This window comes from Rhamphochromis sp. 'chilingali' (genome assembly GCF_963969265.1).
Source record: "Rhamphochromis sp. 'chilingali' genome assembly, chromosome: 16".
In the NCBI taxonomy this organism is placed as follows: Eukaryota; Metazoa; Chordata; class Actinopteri; order Cichliformes; family Cichlidae; genus Rhamphochromis; species Rhamphochromis sp. 'chilingali'.
The window spans coordinates 24,466,321-24,487,990 of NC_137943.1; the positions used below are offsets into that span (position 1 = coordinate 24,466,321).

The following is a 21,670-nucleotide window of genomic DNA, read 5'->3' on the forward strand; positions in this document are numbered from 1 at the left end:
TTCCAGTCCATCCTTTGGGGCTATTCCAGGTAGCAAATGTAGAGAATTGCTTCATTTGCTTATATCCTTATATGAAAAGTGCTGTGAACAGAAAGCACTTCTCATTACGAAAGTCAGCAAAAGGACAATATTCTATATTAGAGTCAATAGTTATAACCAAATAACACATCTAGTCCTTGTTGATGGGTTTACATGTTATTGTAAATGTTTACTGCTGGTTTACCTGAGGAAGTCCGGAGCTCTAACAATCATGTGCTGAAAATCTTCGAGTGACAGACGGCCATCATTGTCCAGGTCGGCCTCATCGATCACCTTCTCGCACACCATCCTCACCTCGTCTTCTGTCAGCTCGTTACGAGTCAGCTTGTTCAGCGTCTTCTCCAGGTCTGACTTGCAGATGAAGTCATCGTTGTTGAAATCTTACAGAAAAAATAAATAAATAAAAAAATATCAACAGGTCAAATAATACATCAGTTAATGAATTATTCAACTTAAGCCTTTTTGTGTCTTTGTTGGCTGTAAATTGAACATGTTTTAGACTAATCTGGTTGGACAAAAGACAGTTTTTAATATATTGTTTTGGACAAATGTGGAACTAAAGCTAACAACTTTTTTTTTTCACCTTATATTTTGTTAATGTGGCTGAAATATTTAGTGTATGATTAATTTAATGAAGAAAAGCAGGCTGTTTTTTCTTATCCTTTTCATTATAGTGTAACTACGTCACCCTTGTTAGTCTGAATAAGGAATGAAAAGTTCTCGTGTGTAGTTTCACAAGTTGTCAGCTGTCTTTTTTTTTTAACCGAGGCTTTGACGAGCTGGTATATGATCCTAAACTTTCCATTCCCCATCTGCTGTGTTTACCGATCCATAACCCTTCAGGATGAATATATATTACTGCTGATGATTTCATCGTACGTTTTTTGCACAATAATCAGTTTAGTTTTACTGACAAACCGCTTCTTTAAATGCTGCAAGTTTCAAGATGTGTTTAACGCCCACTCTTCTGTCTGGGATGTTGGAAACCAAACATCCTCTTTCACAACTCAAATCAGGTGCAGAAAATCCAGCGGTATATCTGCATGGCTCTAACATTAAATTTGCCCTTATTCTAACTAATAATGAGCTTAAGTCAATGCTGTTTTCTGCAGTTTAACGTATAGCAATTTTGTTTCCATGATTGCCTTTTGCAAACAGATGTAAACAGTGCATTTAAGTTGAAATATCTCCTTATTTGGTGTAAAATGTTAACATTTAAATGTATTTTTTCAGCTTGCAGTGGCAGTAGGAAGGGTTATTCACATACTTTGTTATGTACCGTGTGTAGTAAAGTATGCACAGTATGATTTGTGAAACTGCAAAAATGTAAAAATTGGTTGGAATTAACATTGGTTTTAAAGAAAAAAACAAAAACAATGACAAGCATCCTTGATTTATGAAGATTTTACCATAAATTTTGAAAGCATAGTAGGCCTTGAGGTCCCGTGGAGCCATCTCACTGAGGACAGAAAACATGTCCAAGAAGTCGTCCAGTGTCATGTTTCCCTCGCCATCCTCAGAGAAAACCTCAGCGATCCTCTGTCGAAACGGGTTGTCCTAAACAAACAGTCAAAGCATGAACACACAAATGTTCAGCACAACTAACTTCTGCCTGTTCGATGTGATGCAGTTTAGTCCTGTTCTAACAAAATTGTGCTGTTTGTGATTTTACTTCAGTTTTGTTTTTCTATTTGAAATCCAATAAAGTCATAAAATTATCTTTAGTAATAAAAACAGCTTGGAAAAAGTGGCAACCTCGGGCGTGACCCTGATCGTGACCGGCTCACTCTCCCTTTCTTGGGGCATGTCAGTGACCAGCTTGTTAACACACCTGTTTACCTTGCTGTCACTGAGTAAAGAGGCATATAATTGACCTATTTCCACCAAGTGTGTCCTCTGGGACCCACCAACATCCTTCAAGTTTAAAGGAGTCAGGTAACATATAACCGCTCAAAGAATTCTGTCGATTAATTGGTCATTAATTATGGATTGGGAACACAGGGAGCGAGCGCGGGTCTGCAGGGCGTGTGCGGACCAGTGCAGCGGGACTACCTTCAGCTCTGGCATGCTGCCAATCAGCTCATATGGTAACTTCACATCTGGGTGGTTGGTGTAGTCAAGAGGAACGAGCTGCGGTGCCAAATCCCGATAGCGGTGGAAGAGTCTAGGAAAGGTTTAAAAAATTTACTATCAATATTGAATTACAAGATATGTCCTATAATATGTAGAGTTACACTTTAAAGGGACAAGGAAAAGTTAGAAAGGAAAAGTTAAGTTAAGAACTTGCTTTTCAGCTACGGACACTATTTTGAAAACAGAAAACATTCAACTTATACACTTTCCAGCACAATAAAAATAGCCTGTGATCTCAGTGGCAGTCTGCCCCACATCAAGACAGGTGTCCTGATAGTCTAGTTTAGAGTTACAGTGTGGTATTGTGCAGAATAGAACAAAATTCAGCTCTGTCAAGCATGCTACATAAGCAATGACTCAGGAAATTAATGAGATCTGACACAACTTATCCTGAGTCCATGTTTAGTTTGATCTTTTCTGCACTGGAGGGATGTCATAAAGCAGGAAGTATAAACAAAATAACTGAAGTAATGTAGGCTCACCTCAGAATTTCCTTTCTTGTGAAATATGTACAGTCCTGTAAATGCAGTTTAAATTCAATGTGAGCTGTTTGCATACAGTGATGTGTATAATCTTTACTCAGTAATAGCAATACATCAATAAAAGACACTTATTTTTACACAATATTGGTAAAGTAGAGAAGTAAACATGCAGTTTTTGGAAACAAATTATGAATTGCTTACAAAACAGGCAAAATGATCTCTGTCTGTCTATTACGATTATTATTATCATGTATCAGCATGTTGTGGTGATGTTGCGGTGGATCAAAGCAGTGAAATTTAATAATTTTTTTTAAATGGCAATTATTTTTGTGTAAATATTAATGTTTCTCCAACATTTCTCCATTACATTAGCACCAAAAATCAAATGAAAAACTTTATTTATAAATGCCTTACTTGCCATTTACCATTTATTTACCATATGACATCTCTAACTTTGCACCTCAAATTACTTCTGAGAGTTTTCTTTTCATCAAAATGATGCAAGTCAAAAGCAAATCCAGTCATCACACAATATCAGGAAAACACTGACTCTGAATGTCAGGAAGTGCTGCACCACATGGGACTGGATCCCTTTCTTTTTTGCTAATAAAAAGTATGAAGAGGTCTGATTAATCTTGTTCGTAGATGTTAAGCTAATACTGATAATGGTAGCTCCATTCATTCTGAGTGAGCCTTATCAATTAATTGATAAAGAAACATGAGTGATACCAACCTGATAGGCATCTAGCTGCTGTGCCGTAAAGATGGTTTGTTTATTTCCCATGTCTGAGTGCAGAAACACAGAGTCTCAGGTCCATCGCTGCTCCGGCATCAAGTCCTTTTTTAAAGTGGGTATGCTAGTTATGAAATACTCTGACAAAGGGAAGCCAGAGCCAAAGAGGAGATCAGGTGTCTGGCTGCACTGGGGCCCTTTGGTCCCCACTATAATGGAGGCATTTCATCGTTTTCTCCGTTGTGAATAGAAACCCCTTTGACAGTGAATAAGGGCTGTCGTCCAGCATCATGCCAAGTGGTATCAACCCCCTTTGGTGGCACACTATGGCCAACGCCTTGTTCGCCACTCAGGTTACACTCTTTAGAGACAGGGTTTTGTAGTGGGCAAATAGAGTTTTTGATGTGAGACAAGTTTTGTTTCAGTTGAGAACTTAATTGTTGTGAGTGTATATCTATCTATCTATCTATCTATCTATCTATCTGTCTATCTGTCTATCTGTCTATCTGTCTGTCTGTCTGTCTGTCTGTCTGTCTGTCTGTCTGTCTGTCTGTCTGTCTGTCTGTCTGTCTGGTGGTAGACTTCCGCAGGCACAAGCATTCTCCACTGCAACCACTGAACATCCAAGGTATGGACATTGAGGCTGTGGACAGCTACAGGTACCTTGGTGTTCATCTGAACAATAGACTGGACTGGACTCATAACTCAGACGCCCTCTACAGGAAAGGGCAGAGCAGGCTGTACCTGCTGCGGAGACTCAGGTCGTTTGGCGTGGAGGGCCCACTCCTGAAGAAATTCTATGACTCTGTTGTGGCTTCTGCTATCTTTTATGGCGTGGTCTGCTGGGGCGGCAGCATCTCTGCTGGGGACAGGAAGAGACTGAACAGGGTGATCCGAAGGGCCAGCTCTGTTCTAGGATGCCCTCTGGACCCAGTGGAGGTGGTGAGTGACAGGAGAACGGCGGCTAAGCTGTCATCCCTGATGGACAACATCTCCCACCCCATGCAGCAGACTGTGACAGCACTGAGCAGCTCCTTCAGTGGGAGACTGCGGCACCCACGGTGTGGGACGGAGAGATTTCGCAGGTCTTTCCTCCCCACTGCTGTCAGACTCCATAATAAAGACTTTAACTGATCAAGCACACACATCCATACATATGCAATAATACTAAGTGCAATAATCCTTTCTGTCATCGTTGTATTTTTACTCAGTTGTATATAGTATTTGTATTCTATTTTTATCTTATTGTATATTTATTTTATTTTATTCTACTGTATATAGTATTTTATTTTATTCTATTCTGTACAGTTGTGTACTGTATTTATTCTTATTGTATTCTAATTTTTGCCTCATAACTTTTGCACTGTCCACTTCCTGCTGTGACAAAACAAATTTCCCACGTGTGGGACTAATAAAGGTTATCTTATCTTATCTTATCTTATCTTATCTTATCTATAGATATAGATATAGATATATAAGCAAGTTTTGAAGTGTTTTAGATTTTAAGTGTTCCAGAGCTCACTTAAAACTGAACTTGTGTTGACTTGTGTGCACACAAAATGAGTTCAGAAACACCTTGAGGCACAGACATAAAACTTCCCTTTGATCCTGCAATTATGATTTATAATAGCAGGTGTACAGCATCAACTTTACCTCACTCTATTCCAGGTAGGATGAGTAATAAGGATGAAACTTACCAGAACAACCAGTGATTGCAGTCATAAAAATAAAGGCTCAATAAAGGCTAAACCTTTTGGGTCATATATTTTATTTTGAAAAATCCACATCTATCTCCAACAACCTGAGATTCTTTGGTCCCGTTAGAGACCCCAAAGAACAATTTCAATGATGCTTCCATTATAGAAAATATTGTGTTTTTTGCCTTCCATACCACATGATTCACCACATCATAATTTAGGTCAGACACCAATGCTTATGACGCACAGCATAAACACCTATGAGCTGTTATAAGACATTAAATGAACAAAGACATTACATCAGTCTATTTCTTAGAAAGCTTCCTAACACTTTGACTTTAGCTTGTGTTGCGTTTTATAGGAGGTCACAGAGAGCTGTGCCATCTTACAGCTGAACACATACCTTACTGTACTGATGGGGCATCTTTAAAGGACTCTCTATTTATAGTCCAGAATATCCTGTCTTTTTTCTAATCCTCCTATTTCCTGAGCATCTTTAGGAATGTCTTTTTTTAAGAGGATGGTTTGTAGGAGGATGGCCTTTTGCTACTACACTATAAACAATCATGATTGTGCTCACTGGACCCAAAGGGAAACCCCTTTGGACATCAGTGCCCTCTAGAGGTGAAAAGGAAGATGTCCAGTGGGCTAGTGGAAGCCTCTTGTTTATAAAGTTGAATATACTCAGTGCAGATGAATGACATAAGATAAGATGCCTTCACTGTCATTACATATACAGTAATATTGCAAGTGGTGTAATAGTGACATAAAAAAAATGTATTACATGCATCCATGTATACATGATAATGCAACCGTAGCTTAAACTATTTAGAGATACTGAATTCTGATGAGCCTGATCTAGCACAACATTATGAGATTACTTTTCTCAAAAAGAGGACCCACAGAAACACTTCTAAAAGGCAAAAGATGAGCTTTAATACAGATTTTCGAAAACTTACAAAAGTCCACAGAGCTGGAAAACATGGGGGGCATTGTAATCATAGCAGGTCTACAAGTTAACTTTATACTTTACAAAAAGATTAAAAGCCTGTTTTGTTTTTCATATTTCGTTTGTTAGATTTTTTGTTTTTTGGTGGTTGGGTCTCAAAAGAATTGTGAAGCTTTGTAAAGCCTCACAAATGATGCAACAAACTGATGCAAGGGCCAATAAACAAGACTTTCATTTACAATATTTACAATATATATCCCAACACAAAACATAAAAAATACAGATAAAATACAGAAAAATACAGATTTACAAATTTATTTAACATTCCTTTGATTATTTAATATCATTTCAATTACTTTCATATATTATAATTTATCATTATTTACATATACTACAGTGTCACATGTAGGACTGGCCACATAATAGTTTCCAGGGTCAGCTGACCAAGCTCTGTTTACAATGTTTACAGTTTTTAATCTTCGCAGCCCGATACCAGTGACTAGTTAATGTTAGTGGCACCCACAGCTTCCAGCCACCATGTCATTATACTGTTTTAAAACCACATTCTCATCATCATCAAAGAAGAGCAAGTTGATGGAAAAGAGCTTGTCTGGCACACAGCACGGCGTCTCAATGCCTTTCACCAGCTTCAAGGCATTGATGATGGACTGGACAGTGGCGTGGTTGGTTGGTTTCATGGTCTGACCCAGAGGAAAGGGGCAGGAGCCTTTGCAATAGTAAGCGTTGTAACCCTTTGGTGATACGATCCAGCCCGACCAGCCGATCTCCTCGAAATCTACATTTAGGGGAAACCGCTGGCAGTGCGTGGCTGCACCGTCTGCATCGTAGCCCAGAGATCGAGCGCTACGGGAAGGTGGACCGGACATGGGAGTCTGGGGCAGGTTGGACGTTTCTGCTGTATCATCTGAATCTGGAGAAAGAAATCCACCGTTTTAAAAATGCAATTTTTGAACTGTTACGAAGTACATTCCATAAACAGAAGAGGAAGCAGTGACACACAAGCAGAAGTAGAAGTTTGAATGTAGAGTGCAAAGAAATATAACATCTAAAGCCCTTAAGTGGGACACACAAAACACTGAGAGCTTCATTTTTCATCAAGTTGTTGAATTGTAAGCATACTCCCAGTCAGTCACAGGCCAGTTGTACGTGAGTGTTTCCTTCATAAGCATGCTAAATAATGGTTGCACATGTGGATGGAAATATATTCAGCACTGACCTCAGTGGACATTTAGTTCAGTCGTCCATTAAAACTAAAACTAAGGCTGTTGTGCTTATGAATATAGAGACTGGAGGCTGGTTTCCCTTTAACCACTGTAAATCTTATCCACACGGCTACTATCTTCACTTAATATTAATATCACTGGGAGTAACTGACATTAAAGTAGAAATCTCACCTTTGCTCTCAAGAGGATTAGAGTAGCGGCCATCATCAGTAAAGAGAACCAGCATGGGCTGTTTGCTGTGATGGTGGTGGCGCCCTGAGGCAAAGCGGATCAGTTTTTTATCCATTTGGCTCCCTCCCAGTGTCCGAACCACCACTTGAAGTCCCAGGTTTGTGCCCTCATCAACCATCCAGGAGCGCACCTTCAGGAAGAAGGTCATAAGTTTATTTCAGCACTCTACACTGTCCAGTGTAGTTCAAAGCAGATCTTTGTGGGCTTTAAAGAGGTGGTGATACTTACTGCATGTGTGATTGTGAAGACTTCCCAACCAGAGGAGTGCACTGGGATAAGTCGAGAGGAAAGCAGCTTCTTCTGCGTAAAATTGGTTTTGCTGGTGTCAAACAGCTGATAAACACTGACCTGAAAGAGCCAAATTAATGTAGATAGAATTAGAAACAGCCATTCAGCCACTCGGGTTTAAATACTGGTCTAGAGCTGGTCTACATACCTGGCTGAAGTGATGTCTGTTGAACGTCAAGGGTGCCTGAGGTCTCAGCTTATAAAGATGGAGCTCTGCAGCAAGAATCTTCTCTGTTCTTGCGACCATTGACAAATTGAAGCTGAACTCCACCTGATCACTGTACACTGCAATAGAAATGAGAGGATTAGGGCTCAAATCAGAGTGTCTTCCAAAGCAGCCATCCTGGCACGCATGCGGGGACACATCAGATCTTACATTTATCAAAGAAGCTGCGCACGGTATTCCCCTCCAGAAGATGCGGATCCTTGGTCACACCGTCCACGTCGGCTACCGCGTTGTACAAATCAAGCATGTACTGAGGGGGCTGTTTGTGTCCATGAATCACAGGGGGGTCGTCCATCCCGAAAACCTCCAAAAGTCTCTTTATAGCAGCTGAGCGGACTTCCTCGGACTCTGTCGCGGGAGTGAACGAGTTCTCCGGGTAGTGGAGCGACACGGCAGCGGCCGTGCACAGCAGTGCGGCGAAGCTGATGACAAACTTCAGCATATTTGTCGGTGAGTAAATTCCCGGTGAGCCAAGTCTTCGATCTGCGAGCTGCGTGGAGTGACAGTGGGATCCTTGAAGGCCGACTTTTATATCAAATGCCCCCGTTTCCTCCCCAGTACCGCCAGGCCCTCAGTAAACAGCAGTAAAGATGCTATTTGGTCGCAAATGTAAATCAGCAATGAGCGAATGTAAACGCAGACTAATGGGGGCGTTAAAAGGTGTGAACTTTCCATTCAGCCTGCGTCTGGCAATAAAGGCTCGAATAAACTACCCTCAGCCTACGAAAAGTTTAAATTCTCACTGAAAATACAGTGTATTGTTGAGTATGTTGTATAATGCATATTTAATAACCAGCAGCCTGGATGATTTTATTAGAGGCAAAAATCGAAACTTGAAGGTGGAATACCTCGGAGGTGATGTCTTGAGGACATGCACTCACAGTGGGGGGTTAACTGCGCCTAAATGAATCAGTTAATTTGGAATAGCGGGCGCAGTGTGTTAGGTGAAAAAACCATTACGTTGACAAAAAAGGCAAGTGTCGCCGGGAACACTCTGTGAGATTTACATAAGCGCTGGTTCAGCTGGATGATCGCCACATTTGCGGTTTATGTTTTTTGAAAAAGCGCCACAGTATTTTTCTGAGCCAATCAGACCAATCGAAATCATTTTTATTGCACAAATGAGTTATTGTCTGCAACATGACTATGACTGTTATTTGTTTTTGAGCTCTCACTCCTCACTGCGAGGCAAGTGGAACGGATTCTGCAGGTTTCTTCCACATTAAGTCGAATAAATAAAATCAATTCAGTTCATTTTTCTGATTTTATATTCAGGAGTAATCAACATCATCTTCTTCCACAAAGAAATATTATTTACATATTTCAACTGTAGATGGATTTAGGTCTAAATTATGCGTTAAACATATTATTTCAGAGTTTCTAGGAAACCATTTGCTCCCATTGATCTTTATGCACGATTAACCGCAAAACGCAAACTGAGGCCAAAAAGAGAAATTTGTTTCCCTCGCTGTAATAAACACGTAAAAGATCAAAGTTTTTCTGCATGACACCTTGCAGGCAGGTCATAAAACGTTTCTTTAGATGACAAAGTGGAGTGTTCACATGTTGGTATTAAAACAAAGCGCTACTTGCACGTGTTTTTTCAAAGGGACATTTGCAAAGTTGTTTTTCTTTCTCTTTTTTTTGCGCCTCTTTTCCAGGCTTCACCAAAGCTTCTTATTGGAAAAGAAAAAGAAAAAAAAAACGTTAAATGTTTTATGATGCATCTGGAGAAGAACACAGACCCAAATATATTTATATTACATCATGACATTATTAGAATTAGAATTTGTTCTTCATGATATTTCAGATTTAACTTACTCACAATCATCTCAAAGACTATAGCACAATTATAAATTTTTGTCTTAGCTTACATACTTTTTTATACAAATTCTACTAAATATACATGAATTAAAAAGAGGATCACACACTAATTTTTTCAGATTAGATCGTGGATCTTAGATTTAAATCTTTAACTTTTTCCCATCATGTTTCTTTTGCATTCTCAGTATTTGTACAATGCTTTAAGCACAAGTCCTCGTTTATTGTTGTATTAAATTTATTTACAAATTTAGCATCTTACATATATTACATATGATACAATAATAAAAATTCACTTTAATATTCACTATTCCGTGGGGTCATCAATGGGCTACAGTAAATATGGGGCCCAACTGTGGCAACCTCTTAAAGTCTTTCAAGTTTGTTTGTTTTTTCCAGCAGAGGGGCCTGTGATTAGTTTCGACAATGGCAGGAAGTGATGGACAGGATTGTACGAATCTGCCCATACTGGTTCACAAAGCTGTGGCTCTCATATCCCTGAGGAACACAGGAACTGGACTGTCTTTCGGACCACAAGTGGCAGATTTCTGGATCGGATGGACTCCTGCAACAAAAACATAGAAGAAGACAAAAAGATTAAATCACTAATCACTATAAGTAGGCAGCATTTCATTTATCTCTCAAAACATTTTTTTTTATAGAAAAATGTACAGAAATAGAACTAAATATAATTTCTGTATCTAGTTTACTGACAATATGTACAAGTATTTCGACTCACACATGTTGTACCATTCTGTACAGTACAGAAAGTTACAATAGGATAATTGTGGATCTTGCTATGTCTATATATGCACAACGTCTTTCCACTTCATCGAAGAAGAAAGAAGAAAAATATTTGACAAATTTGCCTAAAATTTGTTTCTAAGTAAAAATTAGATTGTTATTTTTTGGGCAAATAACAAACTGAAACCCAGTTTTTAAAATTTAAAATCTGAGCTGGCACACTTGAGTTTGTTAAGAATAAATTGGTAAAGTAAAATACTTAACACTGAATTTTCTGCTTAGGAAGGCAAGTTAATAACTGTAAGTCAGCACCTTAATCAAAAAATAATAATGTGCTAAATTTTCCTCCCTTTTTTTGTAAAACAGTAAACTAGAAGATTAATTGATAATATAAATTATTACATGTTATCAATAAAATATGATTTTTGATTAAATTAAATTTGTGAAAATTAGTGAAAACATGAAAAATGCTGAAAAATTCTTAACTTAGCCATAAACCTTGCATTGGGTGGTGGTTGAATAAATCTCTTAAATGCTGCACCTCTTTAGCATTTACCTTACAAAGTGTAGGGTAAATTTAGATGGTGGATTTTGTATTATTTTGATATGATTAAGATAAAGCAATAACACTGGTTGTCTGCAAACATCTCAAAATAAAGCAGAAGGTGTAAAAAGAACATTTGGTGTAGGAATTAACCCAAAAGTCAACATGCTGAGAGCAGAAGGCGTCAGAGCTCACAAGTAATTGTTATGAGGTGTGCATGAGGCGGTGTGGAGCAGCTGTGTTCACACATACCTGAGAAGGCATCGGTTTCCTGTAGTGCAGCTTCCCAAACATCTGCCCACATCTATTTCCTGAAGAAAATTAGCAACAGAGAGAAAGAGGAATCAGCTCACAGCTGCTCGCAAATATTTACCCAGTTGAGTTGGGGTCCAGCTGCTGCTTAGCATGTTTAGCACTGCTTTGATTCACCACCTGCAGAGGCCATTTGTGTTGGTGCTCCACTCGCACCTTTGGTTCTTGGACATGGCAGACTACCCAAACCCAATCTTCAACTTAAATCCTTACCGTCTATTATATAAATGTGATGTTAAAAATCACAGATACTGACTTACCTTGCAGTTGTACAGCTGGTGGAAAGCTTTTTGTGAATTTGGTGTTTAATCCTTATTTGCTTAAGCATGGCATACAAATCTGTGTAATGGTGCTTTCAAATATTTTTTTTCTGATATCAGTAGGGCTGGGAATTAAATAAGTCGTTGTAAAGTGAAACGTTTTGTAAGTGCAAAGAAACAGTAAAGTGTTGTGGGAGTATTGACCTGGTTTCGCCTTCTTTATGCAGTTTAAAAGAAGTTAAAATTATGCCAGAGATTCCTGCTCTCCTACAACAATCAAAGCCTCAAGTCTGTGCTTGTGCATGAATACGCATGCAGGCCATGCTGATTTACTTCACACCCAGGATGCACGGAGCCAGCCAGTGTGTTGTTTTGATTAAGTGCTGTCTTCCACTTATCTGCGGTGAACAAAGATACTTAATTATTGTCTGGCACCTGGCTAGAGCCCCATTTCCTCTTGACCTCACTACAAAAGAGTGTGAAACTGCCACCAAGCGTGAATCCTTCTTGCAGTGTGAAATGTGGCAGGGGGGCTAATGAAAGAAGGAATTATGTTTATTGTGAAGGGCTGGGTTTGAAATTAAAATCGAAGGGTAGGGATTTTGTCGAAAATTACAGTTGTAGTAATAGCTTGTAGGTGACACTTACTTTGAGCTTCTCTTCTTTGACTCCCTCTGCATGGTGGACTGTTTCATAATAATACTCCACGTATCGAACCCTGTAACAGCTTTCCTTCAGCTCACAGGCTGCCACAGTCTGTATGAGATCCACTTCGTTAGGGGTTTCCACCAAGGCTGATTCAAACTTTGTGGGGACACAGGAGAATCCATCTGTGGATGATTGATAATAAAAGTAACAGGATTATGATCTGTGATGGGAAGCAGAAATATTAAATAGACGGGATGATGTCGTCTGGTCCCAGAAGCAGAATTCTAATACTTTTTTTTTTTTGATAAGGTGCATAAAGGGGAAACATCTCTTCATCAACCGTGTGTGGGTTTTTTTTTTCAGACCTCTCTAACTCAAAATTACATAGGCAATGTCAATTAAACTGTAGCTGTCAGGTTATCCATTAATAATATATGTGTATTGAATCTATGTGCGTTAATTTATTTCAGAATTATTACTGATTAACTTCCTGACTCTTAATATGCACTAAATAGAAAAATACTTTTGCCCTACAAAGTGGGACAAAAGGTAAACTGACTGTTTCCAAATCAGTCATTTGGAATTTTACTGGCGGCTTCATGCTCGCTTAAACACGTCTTCCTCATGTTTTTTTTTGTCTGTTGTTAATCCCCCCCTCACCCCACACACACACAGACACACCTGGGGATCCTCTCGACTGGGAACATCCTCCCACGTCAATGACTGTCTCATACGGTGTTTCAGAGAAGTATGTCCTCAGTCCGGGAACTCGGATGCACTGGGCCAGCTTGATCTCACAGTGACAGTCCTCGATGACCGCCACTTCTCGAGGTCCCTCGAACAGAAGAAGCCGATCCACGCGCATCCCAGTCGGCTCACACACCTGAGTCACGCCGCATGAAGGCAGGTGGTTCAGCGGACCTGCGCTCTGAGAAGCAGCGGGTCCACGTGTCCTCGTCTTTATTGAGCCAAGGGGAAATTATTGTTTGAATCAGACCGGTAGAAACATGTTCCCATGTACTCACCTGCGCGTTTATTGTAGTTTCAGACTTATGAGAGAATAGGGGAGCACTTTATAACAATGTGACACTATTAGGTATATTTAAGGGCTTAGTGAAAAATTAGCAAGCGCTTAATTCATCATTTGTATAGCATTACTCCTCCTTAGTATGCCATTTATAAATATAGATATATTCTTATGACTGTGATAATGATTACGATTCTAACTAGCAGTGAAGTAGTAACAGTGATAGCTGTACATGGTGTAACAGTAACAGATGTTATACTAAGTAGCAGTAATGATATATAAATGATGAATTAAGCACTTGCTAATACCTTGCTAATGCTAGTGTCACATTATAAATAATATAAATGATAAGTTTGTGCAAAGTAACCCCACAGATGTTAGGCTAATGGTTTACAAAGCAGCACTTTTTCCATATTGTTATTGCAGCTATTCTTATGATAATGCAAGCTTTCACTTACTTTTTTGCTCTTGAGGAAGTCCAGCATCGAAGAATATTTTGAGTATTGCTGCTTCCCTGCTTCATATGATGGTGTTGTTGGGGCCCCACAATGTGATCTGCACATTCCTACATCTACACTGATGTGACTTCCTAAAATATCTGAAGAAAGAAAAACGAGGCCGATTTAAAGACAGACAGCACACAATGTTCATCCTTTTAACTGCAGAAGTCTAAACTCATCATTTAGCTTCAAGGCCTGCTTTAACCTGTTTTAACACATCAGAGGAAACCTTGCTTTGATTTCTATAGAGGGTACAGTGGAAAGATGTGGGATTTTGAAACATGTGGAGGAATGTGTTTCCTTGCCTTGTCCAATGTACACAAAGTGGCTCTGCCTCTTGCAGCATACTCTTTGTGTAAACAGGTTCCTGTGGTCAACGTGTTTGCTCAGCACTCCCATCACTGGAAAACACAAGAAGCAGCACACAACATTTCCCCTGGTGATTCAACATGGAACTGCATTTCAGTTACAGATGAGCTGTACAGGATTTTCTTCCAAGTCTTTTATTCATGAAAAAGATCATTCTATGGAGAAAACTTTAACAAAAAATATTACTTTTAATCTTAATTTAATTTAATTTTTAACCCATCCTTGATCTCAGCATCACACCTTCAGCTACTTACATTTAAAAGGCGATCATTTGTGTATCTGAGCGAATTTGTGTCAGTTGAGTCAGTGATTACCTTCTGCTCTACACATCACAGCTGCAGTGGAAAAGAAAATGCAAACAACACTTACAGGTCAAGTGGAGGACGCACAGAAAGAGTAGGAAAGGTTGCTGTATATCCATGGCTTTAGTCCAAATCTACTCCTCAGTTGCCAGATCCTGAGTGTCCTTCTGCCCTCCTCAGATATTTATAAGGGATTGAGCTTTAGCCCCAAATGTCACCTAAAATCCTCAAAGAGGGGTGGTGTCAAAAAAAGTGAGAGCTAATCAAATTTCCATGCTTCTCCAGCCAGAAGCCAACTTCAAAGGAAATCTCTACAGCTTTTCTGTTCCTGCTGTAAGGACACACTGGCTCGAGTGTGTCGACCGGGCCTCAGCTCACGCTAATGAAGTGCTTAAGTATCCCTGAGTCATTAAAGTGTCGCTCATTCAAAGGCATTAATCATCTTTTATCTCAGGGGGAAGGTGTTTAGCACCTCTGACTTAAAACAAAATCTGTCCCAAACACATAAACACAATCAGCATGGGGGCTTGAGCCTCACCTTTAGAAAACTCCAGCACCTTTGTGTTTATTCAACATGACACCAAATGGCCAAACCCCTCAGAACTACCCTCTGCTTTTAATCTTCACTGAAAGTGGAGAGATTAAGTACTTACAAGATAAACTTGTAGAGATACAAGTTTATGTCAATATTACTTCTGATAAAAGTGGATCTGGGTGCTTCGTCAGGTCAATAAGGCCTTCTCTCTCCTCTTCAGATATCTTGGCTTTAGCGTTCAGCTGTGTGGTAATCTTGACATTTTGCTCATTTTTAATTAGTATCTCGACGAGGTGTTAATCCTTCTTTGATGTGTTGATGTGATCCCCTCATTTTCACCAGGATCAGCGGATCAACGTGAAGACCATCAGCGCTCAGACACCTTTATTAAGGTGGTTTCAGCTGCTGATTCCTTTCTTTAATTTACTACACATCTCTTTGAAATTCTCTTATAATCTTGGTAATGTTACATTCCTAGTAGTTACTTGATTTGATTATGTAGATCAAAGGGTGTGTTGCTTTGCTTTTGGTTTTCAAAATAAGTTTCTGGCTTGTATTAATGCAATCTGGTCACATAGGTTATCAAGTTTGGGTCACACATAAAGAAGATTATGGGAGATTGTTTATAAAAGTCACATCCTGGTCAGCCACAACAAACCAGATGAGTTAAGCACATGCAGGGCTGAAGGATGTGGAGGATGCACCAGGGGTAACCAGGTGGATGCTATCTATCAAAATAATATTCATATTATTGCCAGGACCAAAGATTTTCCAGCAGATCTTTGCTTTCCAACAAGATACTCAGGGTTGTCCACTTTACCTGTCTGTGGCTTTAATGTTATGGCTGATCAGTGCAAAATATAGTGCAGCTTTTTGGCATGCTGTCTGATCACAATGCCCAGTATTAGGATCCCACCATTTCCTCCACAGATGGAGGATACTTGAGCTTGTTTTTTATGTTTAAACTTGGAAACAGCCAAAATAAAATCAGTTCAAAGGTGACTGTGACAGTAGAAAAACCTCCAGATGTTATTGGTGAGAATGACTTTCAGTTTGCATCCATTTAAGAGTCTTTCAAAGCATTGTGCGTGCCTCTTTTACTCACATTGGGAAGTTCTTTTGAATATAAAATACACAGGAATACTTACAAACCTTTGGAGTACTTGTTTTTAAATAGATCGTTTTATAATATTTGAAGAGGAAGCATAAACCATTTTTTCTTTTCTTTCTTATAGTTTTTAAACTGCAATAGGTTCAAGTCTTGACATTGGCCCATTTGGATTACCATTAAAAAACCTTTCAATCACACAACTGTATTCAATTCATCTTATGTAATTTTAACCATATTCTGACAGATCACAAATTTCTTGTAACATAATCCTGATATTGTATCAGGAAATAGTCCCTTTGTAGTTAATTCACATTCCCAGACAGATCTCTTCTTTATTAGAAGACTACAATACACGTGCTTGGATGATCACTGAGATTGTGATTGGATTATAGAGACTCACTTGTGACACGAACAAGCAGCTTATGCACGGTGACTGCCAGACGGTCCCCGTGTCCAGCCTGGGTAGCAGAGGTTGACGGGACTGACTGATAACACACATCAGTGCGTGGGCTGTCTGGCCAAGTGTCTGTCTGGTGTCATGGTCAATGTCTGGGTCACTGCTTTGCTCTGTAGCCTAGTAACAAGGCAAAGAAGGCACGCATACTCTATTCTCACTGTTTTTAGTTTTTAGCTGACTGTAGGTGAGGGTAGGATTGTATTTTTTATTTGCAATTCTATTGGAAAACAATGAGTATTTTGAGTTATCAGTGCTGTTGTTCGCAATTTGACAAGTATGATAATTGTTTAGGTAAAATGTTTAATTGGTAATGTCAAAATGTGATCCGTGCTTGTCTTCAATAAAGGCTACAATCTGAGGGATGCATGTCCAGCTGAGCCAGCTGAAGATGCAGTAATCACCCTGCCCCAGCTGGCTGACCCCTAACAAGGATATACAGAGGTTAGTTCATGTCTAGAGTTTAAAGAAGCTTCCAAATCCTGTCTATTGTCTGTCTGCGTGGGAGGAGTCCAACACGCTGGGATTACATGGCGTTATGTTGTATTTCCAGATTATATGCGAGGAGAGACACACTGCAGCGTAGGGCGAGAGCTGGTGCAGTAGCAGCATCTGGACAAGCGGTTCATCATCTAAGAAACTTCTTCTCTGAGCATTTTTCCTGATGCCTGCAGATGATTTTCATTTCCTATCATACTGCTCATATTTGTTCAGACAATCTTTTTCCTCCGGTTGCTGTTTTGTGGAAATTTATTTTCTTGTTAATTTATCAACTTTTAATTTTCTAAAATATTCAACAAGACAGAAAACAAAGAAACTTGGAGGACTCTCTGGTGCCAGGCGAAAAGAATCATGTATTTAAACAACAAAAATAATGCCATAAACGTAGAAAGGAGTAAAAAGAACATAAAAGGGAAAACATGTGAGTACAAAGATGGGTTTTTTTTTGTTTGATTTGAACATTTTTAACTGCAGGATTGCATTTTATGTGTACATGTCAATTAGATCAAATCCAATACAGAAATAATCATTCAAAGTAACTCTTGTTGCATCTCACAGTATGATAACAGCTGGATTCCCTTCTTCTTCTCAGGGGCTCACTTGAAGACAATTCCTCGCCAGGAAGAGGTTTTTCCCGTGATGTCTCCAAATTTGGGCAAAAAGGCGGGGACAAAAGAGAATGAGACAGGGGATGAGGCAGCGATGCAGCACACGGCATTTGGAAAGGCCTTGTATGATCTGACCCATTCAGAAAAGGTGATGAATGACCTGATATTTGGACGTCGAGTAGGGCTTTACGAGCTCAGAGGGGAGATTGGGTCTGGCAACTTCTCCCAGGTTAGATTGGGAATTCATGACCTGACCAAAGGTGAGATTTTTGATGCTTTGTCTTTTGTTACCTTCATTATCACATCTTGGGTCATCAGGTAGGAAATGACCATAGGTTGTAAATTTAAAATTGTTATTATATCACATATTTACATCAGAAATAATCCAGTTTACATATTGCTTTACTTCCTGTTGTTATCATAAATAATATTATGTTATTTAAAGCAGAAAACAGTGTGTGATCCACATTCACTGAAGAAAAAATATACAATTAAAGTGCAGGTGTAATGTTGAATTGCTCAGAAAAAGCTACGTCTGCCATTTATCTCATACATGAAGCAAACACGGGCAATAAACTGAGTTGTATTTGGCTATCAGCACTCAATACATAAATATGTGCCCGATTGATCCTAATTAACTGCATTTCCCAAAGAAAAGATGTACTACAAGAATGTGATAAAGATGTAAAATCAAGCTTTTCAGGCATTTTATAAGGGACGTCTTTCTTAAGTATCTCTGTTATTTATATATGCTGCAAAGTACACGGGGGCTTTTGTGCCAAATGACCTCATTCACCTGTTAGATGTTAGATCAGTTGAATGCACAGACATCACTTCAGTCAGTCTGGGTCACTGCAGATGTCAGAAGACAGCTAATCTCAGCCAGCCACTAATCCATATTGTTTTGTGCTTAGCAGTCAGTGTACGTGGTGTAATATGACAATGATGCTGAAACTCGTTTTTATAGCAGATTATGCAGAGATAAAGAAGATTGAATACAGGAAAAAGGTAGAAAAGAAACGGGAAAACGTTGTTTTCTGGTTTCCTCACTGTTTTTTTTGTTGGGTTTTTTTGCCTTTTTCTCTCATCTTACAGAAAGAGTAGCTGTAAAAGTCCTGGAAAAGGCGCGTTTGGACAAACGCTCTCGGGGTCTTTTTGCCTCTGAAATCTCTTGCATGGAGAAGCTGGCCCACCCCAACATAGTACACCTGTATGAGGTGGTGGAAACATTCAAGAGGCTCTACCTGGTGATGGAGTATGCCAGCGGAGGAGAGCTGTTCTCCCGCATCAGCACCAGGGGGCGCCTGTCAGACCTGGAGAGCAAGCTTGTCTTTTCACAGGTCCTGTCTGCAGTCAGATATATGGTAAGTTTAGAGAAACGTTCAGCTGATCATTGCTAAGGTTTCGTTTTGCTGGAAAATAAAACAAGTGACACTTAAAAACTTTCATGTGTTTGTATTAAAGTTCTCATATCTTAAAAAAAGTACTACTGTCAGTTATTAAATTGTAAAATAACTTTAACAGTCTTTCTTTCTCTTTTTCCAGCATGATAATAATATCGTCCACAGGGACCTGAAGGCTGAGAATATCTTTTACACCAGCACATACTGCATTAAAGTGGGTGATTTTGGTTTTAGTACATCCTGCTGCCTCAGCGATGTCCTCTACACATCCTGTGGTTCTCCACCTTATGCAGCCCCTGAGCTGTTTAAAGAGAAAGGCTACATTGGTCAGTACGTAGATATCTGGGCAATGGGTATTTTGCTTTACTTTATGGTGACTGCCACAATGCCATTTAAAGCCAGTAACACAGGCAGGCTTAAGTGCTGCATCCTGCAGGGCTCTTATACAATCCCCTCTTATGTACCCCAGTCATGCCAGGATATTATCAAGGGCCTCTTGAGGCAACTTCCACTGGATCGCCTAACTATGACACAGATCATGGAGAGTGACTGGATGAGAGGCATTGAATACCCTCAGGCCTATGCACCTTGTAGATCTACCCCCTTTCATCTGGCTGAACCCAACTACATCCTGACGTCAGATGATCTAAATTTAAAAGCAATGCTGGAGGATCTTGGCATCACCAAAGTTCATCTTCTCAACAACAACCTAAACTTGCAGAGCCCCATTACTGGTGCATATCGGATTTTGCTACATCGAATTCAGAAGAGGAGGTCTGTGGAAGCTGTGGGTTACATTCAGACATGCACCAGAGAGTCTCAGAACAGACTCAGATGGAGAGCAGGTTCAGATGGCTTGCTAAACAAGCGCTACTCTGTGGTCTGTGTCATCATGTAGTTTTTGTTTCTTAAAGAAATTAAAGAGTACAGCTTTGGAAAACTTGGCTTAGTTTCCTGAAGAACAACCATGAGATGAGAAGAGGGGTACAATTACTAGGATCCTAGCTCAACAATAAAGACCTGCAGACCAGTGAATGTGGCACCATAAATGTCTTTATTTTTTTTATTTTACATACTTTTTCATGTTATTTATCTTCTTTTATCTTTTTTTGTTACTGCTAATTCTATCTATCTATCTATCTATCTATCTATCTATCTATCTATCTATCTATCTATCTATCTATCTATCTATCTATCTATCTATCTATCTATCTATCTATCTATCTATCTATCTATCTATCTATCTATCTATCTATCTGTCTGTTGTCATATGGAGCTGCTTAAGGGGTGAAATGGTTTCATTTTTGAGTTGTTTTTGGATAGGATGTTATTGTAAATGCCAGTGTACACACCGACACACTCTGTGACCATACTTGGCACTCTTTTGTAGCTTTAACGAAGTGAGCATTTAAGCCAAATGAGCCTGACAGAAATATTATGAGGGCTGACAATGACCCAGGTTCATCCATCGGTAAGGTAACAGGAATGTGGAAGTATCAAAACCCATACATGTTCATTTTTAAAGGAGCAAAGTCTTGATTGGTTTTAACAATACGTGCATGTTTCTGTGTTTTGTTTCACAAGATCATAATACTCCTTATATCTGAATTTTATAAATGATTTTAATGTGTTTGTAGGGTTTTCATTCATCTTTTCCGAAGCTTAGATTCTTTGTTTTATTAACTCTTGTACTTTGAAAAAAAATGAATTCCATGTTTATTCATTTCAAATAAAATTACAAAGCAAAATTACCTTGCTGACGCAGTAATGTGTAGCTTGCCCAACAATGTTTACTTTTAAAGTAGACACAGAGATTTATATCTGAAATTAGAGTTCTCTCAATTGCAATTTTTCTGTCCAATTTTAGTTTTTTTTTTAAAGTCTGATCTCCACTACACTGATTTTTGCAGATTTCCATTTTCTTTCTAAAAGCCATAACTGACCATTTTTAATGCAAAATATTATTTTAATAACATTATACTTTTCCTAAAACTGTATTAAGTTAGAGGATCTTCTCTCAATTAAAAAACAACAACTTAAGGGCTCTGCTACTGGAAGTTAGCGCAACTGAAGAGGAGTTTGTGTGCTGTGTCACCTTTACCTGCTTATAAGTGTCTTATAAGCAGTTGCAAAAGATTTTTGTAAAATAAATGTCAGTTACTGACATCCTTTACCAGTGTGACAGGACGTCCACCCTCTTCTCTGTTTTGTCTTTTGTCCGCTTTCCAGTTAGTGCTTTGACGCTTTGCTCATACCTAGGTTGCTAGATCTGTACTCTGGCCAGCTCTAGCTTTAGCCATTAGCTTTTAAAAAATGTTCATGTTTAGCTGTGTGAGGGTGATTTAAGCGTCTGATTAGGTTTGATGCTAAACCATATACTTGCACAGTTGTGTGCATGTTATGCTAGCATGAAATACACCGCCTCATAAGCAGACTTACGTTAGGTCAGTCACCATTCTGGGCTGAGAAAGCTGAGAAATTGATGGATTGCAGTTCCTGGGCAGCGCAT

At 39.2% G+C, this 21,670-nt stretch overlaps 4 protein-coding genes across 5 annotated transcripts; 1 reads left to right on the forward strand and 3 right to left on the reverse strand.

The window, feature by feature from the left end:
- Window positions 1-59: 59 nt before the first annotated feature.
- On the reverse strand, window positions 60-3,438 carry cib3 (calcium and integrin binding family member 3; the record flags this gene model as incomplete). 2 transcript variants are annotated; one of them, XM_080861224.1, is made up of 6 exons in its annotated part: window positions 60-81; window positions 224-419; window positions 1,449-1,596; window positions 2,092-2,203; window positions 2,655-2,689; window positions 3,388-3,438. In XM_080861224.1, the coding sequence occupies 6 exons, from the start codon at window positions 3,436-3,438 to the stop codon at window positions 60-62; spliced, it is 564 nt and encodes a 187-aa protein (XP_080717350.1). The 2 variants fall into 2 exon arrangements, with proteins under 2 accessions (XP_080717350.1, XP_080717351.1); XM_080861225.1 differs by lacking the exons at window positions 2,092-2,203; window positions 2,655-2,689.
- Window positions 3,439-5,995: 2,557 nt separating this feature from the next.
- admp (anti-dorsalizing morphogenic protein) lies at window positions 5,996-8,606 on the reverse strand. Its single transcript, XM_080861872.1, has 5 exons — window positions 8,173-8,606; window positions 7,945-8,081; window positions 7,737-7,856; window positions 7,449-7,638; window positions 5,996-6,964 (listed from the first exon to the last, which is right to left on the reverse strand). Exons 1-5 carry the CDS (start codon window positions 8,462-8,464, stop codon window positions 6,543-6,545), a joined length of 1,161 nt encoding a protein of 386 aa, XP_080717998.1. The 5' UTR covers window positions 8,465-8,606; the 3' UTR covers window positions 5,996-6,542.
- A 651-nt stretch (window positions 8,607-9,257) lies between these two features.
- Window positions 9,258-14,929, reverse strand: pnhd (pinhead). Its single transcript, XM_080861873.1, has 7 exons — window positions 14,617-14,929; window positions 14,184-14,279; window positions 13,837-13,976; window positions 13,033-13,309; window positions 12,352-12,533; window positions 11,384-11,442; window positions 9,258-10,408 (listed from the first exon to the last, which is right to left on the reverse strand). Exons 1-7 carry the CDS (start codon window positions 14,666-14,668, stop codon window positions 10,258-10,260), a joined length of 957 nt encoding a protein of 318 aa, XP_080717999.1. The 5' UTR covers window positions 14,669-14,929; the 3' UTR covers window positions 9,258-10,257.
- A 506-nt stretch (window positions 14,930-15,435) lies between these two features.
- Window positions 15,436-21,357, forward strand: LOC308383762 (serine/threonine-protein kinase NIM1-like). The gene is made up of 6 exons (XM_080861871.1): window positions 15,436-15,476; window positions 16,999-17,093; window positions 17,203-17,571; window positions 17,743-18,018; window positions 18,854-19,122; window positions 19,304-21,357. Exons 3-6 carry the CDS (start codon window positions 17,502-17,504, stop codon window positions 20,057-20,059), a joined length of 1,371 nt encoding a protein of 456 aa, XP_080717997.1. The 5' UTR covers window positions 15,436-15,476; window positions 16,999-17,093; window positions 17,203-17,501; the 3' UTR covers window positions 20,060-21,357.
- Window positions 21,358-21,670: the final 313 nt, after the last annotated feature.